This window comes from Spinacia oleracea, chromosome 4, assembly GCF_020520425.1.
Source record: "Spinacia oleracea cultivar Varoflay chromosome 4, BTI_SOV_V1, whole genome shotgun sequence".
NCBI lineage: Eukaryota > Viridiplantae > Streptophyta > Magnoliopsida > Caryophyllales > Amaranthaceae > Spinacia > Spinacia oleracea.
The window spans coordinates 177,082,230-177,088,608 of NC_079490.1; the positions used below are offsets into that span (position 1 = coordinate 177,082,230).

General features: G+C 35.4%; 3 protein-coding genes across 3 annotated transcripts; 1 reads left to right on the forward strand and 2 right to left on the reverse strand.

The window, feature by feature from the left end:
* The first annotated feature begins 3 nt into the window (after positions 1–3).
* Positions 4–1,175, forward strand: LOC110788192 (auxin-responsive protein SAUR64-like). The gene has a single exon (XM_021992824.2). The coding sequence runs from the start codon at positions 458–460 to the stop codon at positions 1,037–1,039; it is 582 nt and encodes a 193-aa protein (XP_021848516.1). The 5' UTR covers positions 4–457; the 3' UTR covers positions 1,040–1,175.
* Positions 1,176–2,588: 1,413 nt separating this feature from the next.
* Positions 2,589–3,314, reverse strand: LOC110788193 (auxin-responsive protein SAUR66-like). Its single transcript, XM_021992825.2, has one exon. It carries the CDS (start codon positions 3,177–3,179, stop codon positions 2,772–2,774), a length of 408 nt encoding a protein of 135 aa, XP_021848517.1. The 5' UTR covers positions 3,180–3,314; the 3' UTR covers positions 2,589–2,771.
* Positions 3,315–4,224: 910 nt separating this feature from the next.
* On the reverse strand, positions 4,225–4,569 carry LOC130472202 (auxin-responsive protein SAUR68-like). The gene has a single exon (XM_056842702.1). The coding sequence runs from the start codon at positions 4,567–4,569 to the stop codon at positions 4,225–4,227; it is 345 nt and encodes a 114-aa protein (XP_056698680.1).
* Between the last annotated feature and the right edge of the window lie 1,810 nt (positions 4,570–6,379).

The window sequence follows — 6,379 nt, forward strand, 5'->3', positions numbered from 1 at the left end:
ATCATGTTGCGAAGTTTATGTTATAAGAGTGAAAGGAGAGTTTTTTTTTCCCGAAGTTGATAAAGTTTTTGAATTTGATGAGGGATTAGCAGTTTACTTGGTTAGAAGTACTGGAAGAAATGGGCAAGTTTTATAGCTTCAAGCTGAAGACATGTCACTTCATTGGTGATTGCCTTGTTCGCATTATCTGAAAGCAAAACCACGCGATTAAGTTGATGCTGTGGATGATCTCAAAACATGTAGTCCATAGTTGTCTCTTGATGATTAATATAAGCCTGTGTAAATGGGGTGTTCTTTGGCAATCGAAACATCTGCATTTAATTAGTTGGTGTGTGTAAAACAGGAAGTTTACACAATAATCAAATTATGATTTGAAATCTGTCAAAATGGTTGTCAGATGGCCAAAAATTGAATCAGACAGGCCACCTGAATATCCACATGAATTTGTTTCCAGAGAATGAAAACAAAGCAGTCCCACGTCGAAATGATATGTCTTCGGGTTGGAGCTATAAAACTTGATCATTCACCAAAGCTTTCTCAATCAACCACTCCTAAATCACTCATTGCATTCCTCTCATCTTCAAAAAACTTATCTCCTTTGGTTCCTTATCTGAATTCTGAAACCCACAAAATGATAAGTACAAAGAAGCTTATCAAAATGGCAAGGAAATGGCAAAGATTAGCAGCTGCTAGCAGAAGAAGAATTTCTTGGTCAAGATCAGTGGCTGATAAGGGTCACTTTGTTGTTTACACAAGTGATAAAAGACGATTCATGATTCCTTTGATATACCTCAAGAGCGAGATTTTCACAGAGCTCTTTAGAATGGCCGAGGAAGAGTTTGGAGTAGAAAGTTCAGGGCCAATTATGCTGCCTTGTGATTCGAGCTTCATGGAGTACGTAATCTCCATGATTCAAAGACATGTCACTGAAGATATGGAGAAGGCATTGATCATGTCTTTAGCCACCTGCAGATACTCATCATTGTCAAATGGCCTTCAAGAACAACCCAATCAACAATTATTTATCTGTAGCTTTTAGAAATGTTTTCTATTTTTAAGTAGGAAACATATACGTGTACAAATTTACAAAGAGGAAATTAATGAAATTTCCTGCGGAAGTTCAAATCAGATAGCCTTGTCACTTTAGCAGCAATACACACGTTATCTTTTCATGATGCATGCTTTAAATTTCATATATTCAACAATTTTAGACATATGAATAAAAAAATCATAAAAAAAGGAACTTACCCTGTAAGGGGGCATTCTCTTCACCGGATACAACCTGAACTTATCTTGAATTATTGGAACTGATTAAGCTTAATTGCCTAATCAGACTTGATTACTAGAGAGTAAACCGGAGAGAGTAAACTTATAGGAACCTATTTGAACTTATTGAACTTAAAAGACCTAATTGAAACTTGTATGAACTTACTAAATCTGATACTTTTTTGTAAGTTAAAGAGAACACACCCTATCTCTGTTAGATGTATTGCAAACCTATTGACTGAGATCTAATGGTCTCAATTCAGATAACAATATAACTGTGTCATGTAAATATACAATATCCCGAGGAATTACCTTTTGTATGTCCAAGAGTGGGAAAAACTTTCCTTCTCAGGGCACGCTTGGATTGGGTATAATGGATTATGGGGTAATAAAAGTCAACCACCATAATAAAAGGACAATGAAGGTGAATTGAGGTGGTTGCAAGGAGGGTGGTGTGGTGGTATTATGATGAGAAGTTGTGGTAGTGGTGGTGTTGTGAGGAGAAGGTAGGAAAGGGGGAAGTAATTACCCCCAAATGAGGGTAATAATCACCCTAGTGAGATGGTGGGTAACTATTCCTCCCATGATGAGGGTATTTGTTCCCCTTCCCTTTTATTTTCTTCTTGCCAACACTAGCTTGTTCCCTTTGCCACCACTTCATCCCCTCATCATCACCTTCAATTACCTTAGTTTGACTTTTATTACCCCTTTAGTACATTACCCTCAATCCAAGCATGTCCTCAAGGTAGTATTTTGGAAAAACTCAAGCTAAAAAGCAGAATGAAAAACCATTTGTTCTTAACATTATATTTTCTTTTCATCTAATCTGTTGCATTTCGAACTGCAATGGCATCTCCGGCACCAAGGCAAAATTAAATTGGACATAAACATAAAATAAGATTTCATCGGCTAAGAAAACAGTAAAGATAAAAAAAAAAATTAAATGAAAAAACAAGTGTGCAAAGTAATATGGGACACATAGTATTGACCTATAGTTCTATACTATAACTGGCAGAAAGGAATCATATTTCATATTTGTATGGCCAGAATCCAAATAGAAGTATTATTTATGGGTTGCCTGGTTGTATGTAGGGTTCAATATAAAACAAAAGCATATGGCAGGTGAATTATGAATAGTTCATAGTTATCCATCAACCCTGTCGGTATACCATAGATATTCACCGTTGTTACTCAAACTCTTCACTTCGGTGCAAGTTACTTTAACCAACAATAGGATGTGAAATTTTACTCTTAGACCTTTCAAAACAGATCAAAAGAAATACAGTAAAACTTTGTGAAATTGTATGCTGTATATATTTATGTAATCCTTTTGCAGTTTATACCATGCGTGCGGCAAGACGAATTAAATTTGAAGGGTATATTCACACAATGGAGAAAATGTTTGATTTGAATCTGAATTCTGTTCTCATTAAATTTCTGACTATAACTAACTATATACTCTATGTTGGTTCAATTCTATACAAAAGGAGAAACAAAATTATGTTCTAGAAACTAGAAATCAACAAGTGTGAATTTGTTTGATCTTGATGTTCATGTGACACAGAGAAATATCTGCAGCTGGCCAATGACATGATCAATGCTTTTTCCAAGTCCTCAGCTACACGTCTTTGGATCATAGAGATTGCATATTCCATGAAACTCGAATCACAGGGAAGTGTGATTGGCCCTGAACTTGTTAACCCGAACTCTTCCTCTGCTATTCTGAAGAGCTCTATAAAAATCTCGCTCTTGAGATAAGCCAAAGGGATGATAAACCGTCTTCCATCAGTTGTATAGACGACAAAGTGACCTTTATCAGCCACTGGTCGAGGCCAAGAGATCCTCTTCCTGCTAGCGGCAGCTATCTTTTGCCACTTTCTTGCCATCTTGAGGAGCTTCTTTGTGCTGATCATATTGAGCTTCTTTTACTTTTAAGAGTGTAAGGAGAGAATTTTTCGAAAGATAAGATAATAGATGAGTTTGAGGAATTAGCAGTATGTTTACTTGGTTGGAAAGTGTTGAGAGAACAGGCAAGTCTTATAGCTTCAACAAGAAGACATATCACTTCATTGGTGACTAACTTGTTCACATGATTTGGAAACAAAACCATGTGATCAAGATTATGTTACTTTAAATGATTCCAAAACATGTATCCCAAATATGTCTGTTGATAATTAATATAAACCTCTTTTTAGCCACTCAATCAGATTATTGAATCATAAGTTGAATGGTTGTGCTTTTTTCTTTCATGTAATATCTGATCTGTATAACTGTGCTGTTCTCTGATGCAGATGGCAACCAGACATCTGCATTTAATTCGTTTGTACGTGCTTCGCACTAATTTATCAGATGGGTAGTTTTAGTAGCAATTAGCAAGCTGCCCACAAAATTCTCCTACTGTCCGACATAGTTAGAAACTAACATCGAGTAGTGTTTTGTTCATTATATATTTATATACATCTAGGCTGACAAATGTAGCGAAACGCCTTAAACTCAGCCTGTGTTTCATATGATATCAGGATGGTTAAAATTGTGTGAACATTACCTAAATAACAGGAACTAACATATTACATATATAGCCCTGATGCATGTATATCTCATCTTGCCTGCAGGACTACTTTTCTGTACCATGTTGGGCGTACCGCAATTGTACTATTTTATGTGCACTTGTTTTCTAGTACGAAGATGTACGGTGATTGTCTTCAGTTCTTTTGGTGGATCAAAAAAAAAAAAAAGTAGTTTTGATTTTCTGTTAGTTTTCAGAATCGTGAAAAGTTTACGCTTTTGTATTTTAACTGTAACTGCAGGTCTGCAGGATATAACGCCCATGAAATAAATACTCCGTATTTGATTTGTTAATATATGAACTATACCAAATAAAATTAAAAAAACAAGCATCATTACATAGTGAGAATTGAAATTACATTATTTACAAGTTTTGATTGTTTTGATGTTGATTTAATCCAATCCCAAAGATGAGCAGCAGAAGTTTGATAAGGAGAGATGAAGAAATGCATGTTTCCTGACAATAAACAATGAATACTCCATGAAAATGGAATCACAAGGCAGTGTGATCGGTCCATCAGTAGGCACTCCGAACTCTTCTTCTGCCATACGAAACAGCTCTCTAAACACTTGGCTTTTCAGATATGATAAGGGAACCATAAACCGTTTTCCATCACTAGTATACACCACAAAATGACCTTTCTCGGCCACTGAATATGCGACTCTTCTTCTCTTAGGTTCCGCCTCCTTTTGCCACTTTCTTGTTAACTTGATCAGTTTCTCAGTACTAATTACCATGTTTTTAATTAGTAATTAATTTGGCTAATGGTTATTGAGAATTGAGGCAGAAAGAGAGGAAAACAAAATACACAAAGGACACGAGAATAACAACGCCAAATAGTTTAAGTTATATACTACTACACTTAAGTGTTTAGGTGATTTAGATTAGCCAAAGGACACTCATATTGTACTTGACTTCTTAGAAGCTGATTTTTTGGAGTAATAACATGTGAATATTGTAGTAATGTCAAAGTTTGTGTTTGGACCAAAACTATCAATAATGCTTTGATAATGCATTTGTTTCGTGCAAGTTTCGGCCAATGTGTCTCCTATGTCCTAACAATACCGCGGCTGCACGAACAATTTGTGGTTCATCGCAAAGGAATAGATTAGAATTGGAAGAAAGAAATGTGCTCTTTATTTCTGTATTCATGTTATTTGTGTTCATGTTATTTGTGTGAAACCAAACGGTCCTTTTCTTGTCTCCAATGGAATGGATTACTACTCCTACCTTTTTTAGATAACAAATTCTTATTTATAAGTGGTGTACAATAAATACTCCGTATTATAAACCCGAGTAAAGTTGACTCAAAATGCTTAAAAGTTACATTTATATATCTATTTTTTAATGATAAATTTTTTCATTTGAATAAAAATTATTTCTTCAAAATCACTAATAATGTTAAATTAATCATTTAACCCTTTAAAATGTTTATCTATCAACTTTTTATTTTTATAATATAAAAGTTACAAAAAACTGCATAAATTTTATCTTGGTGTACAATAAATTTATTATACACCTTATGCGTGCAAGACTTTTTGTTTTTAGATTATGATTAACTCCCCTTTTGTGAATTATCCTCAAATTAGGAACCGCGATATAATCCGTACTTCTGTAATATCAGATTGTAGTACTGAAGGACGTAGACACGTAGTACTTGAATGGGTGCGTCATAATTACTGTGCACTCTTGTACACCATATAAATAGGCAAATAGCGGTTCTAATGACTATCCACACTCTTGGATAAACTGCATACGGAGTACATGATACACAGTGCAAGGCTACTTTAGGCATAGAAATTATAAGTTTCCTCCACCGTGAAATAAGAGTCACCAAATCTATCTTTCCCGCGAATATTCCATAATTAAGGGTATGATTTTCTATTTTATTTTATTCAAATCCTTCCTATGTCAATAACAAAATGACAACTTTGTTTGGCCTAGTGGTGTGGATTGTAAGATTTCAATGAAGGACCAAGTTAAATTTGACCTAGTGGTATATATCGTACCTTCTATTTTCAACAACATTTGACTTTCCTATCAAATTCCGATGAGGCTGGAGTTATAGAGGTTCAATATCAACCCCAAAGGAGTGTCACGATAATACAAAAATTTAGAAAAAACTTATCTCGATGGTGGATGAATCGAACAAACAATTGTTGCATCGTGGAATACCGTTGTCCTAAAAGACGATCCCGCGGTATTTTTCGGTGCAGTAGATCAAAAGCGGACGCTCTTCAGGATTAACACAACTCCGAATTTGTGTGCATTCACAAACACGAATGGGGTCTGAATACTTGCCCAAAAACCTTTGGGAATTTGAGAGAGAGAGAGCGCATTGTGTTTGGTTTATTAAGGGAGTAACGGTTACGCACCATTAACGCTAATCAATCAAACGATTACGTAATCAAGAGATTTTCGTAAAAATAATTTGACCAAAACAGCTAGGTACTAAAAAGAATAGGTAGGCCAACAACCCACCTTCGCCCGTGCATCGCATTTCCCAAGATCTCGAGCCTTAATTACTCGGTCTGTGTGCATGTGTGA

Excerpts from the sequence above, each read along its gene's own strand:
- LOC110788193 (XM_021992825.2), bottom strand. The coding sequence starts at position 3,179 with ATGATCAGCACAAAGAAGCTCCTCAAGATGGCAAGAAAGTGGCAAAAG.
- LOC110788192 (XM_021992824.2), top strand. The coding sequence starts at position 458 with ATGAAAACAAAGCAGTCCCACGTCGAAATGATATGTCTTCGGGTTGGA.
- LOC130472202 (XM_056842702.1), bottom strand. The coding sequence starts at position 4,569 with ATGGTAATTAGTACTGAGAAACTGATCAAGTTAACAAGAAAGTGGCAA.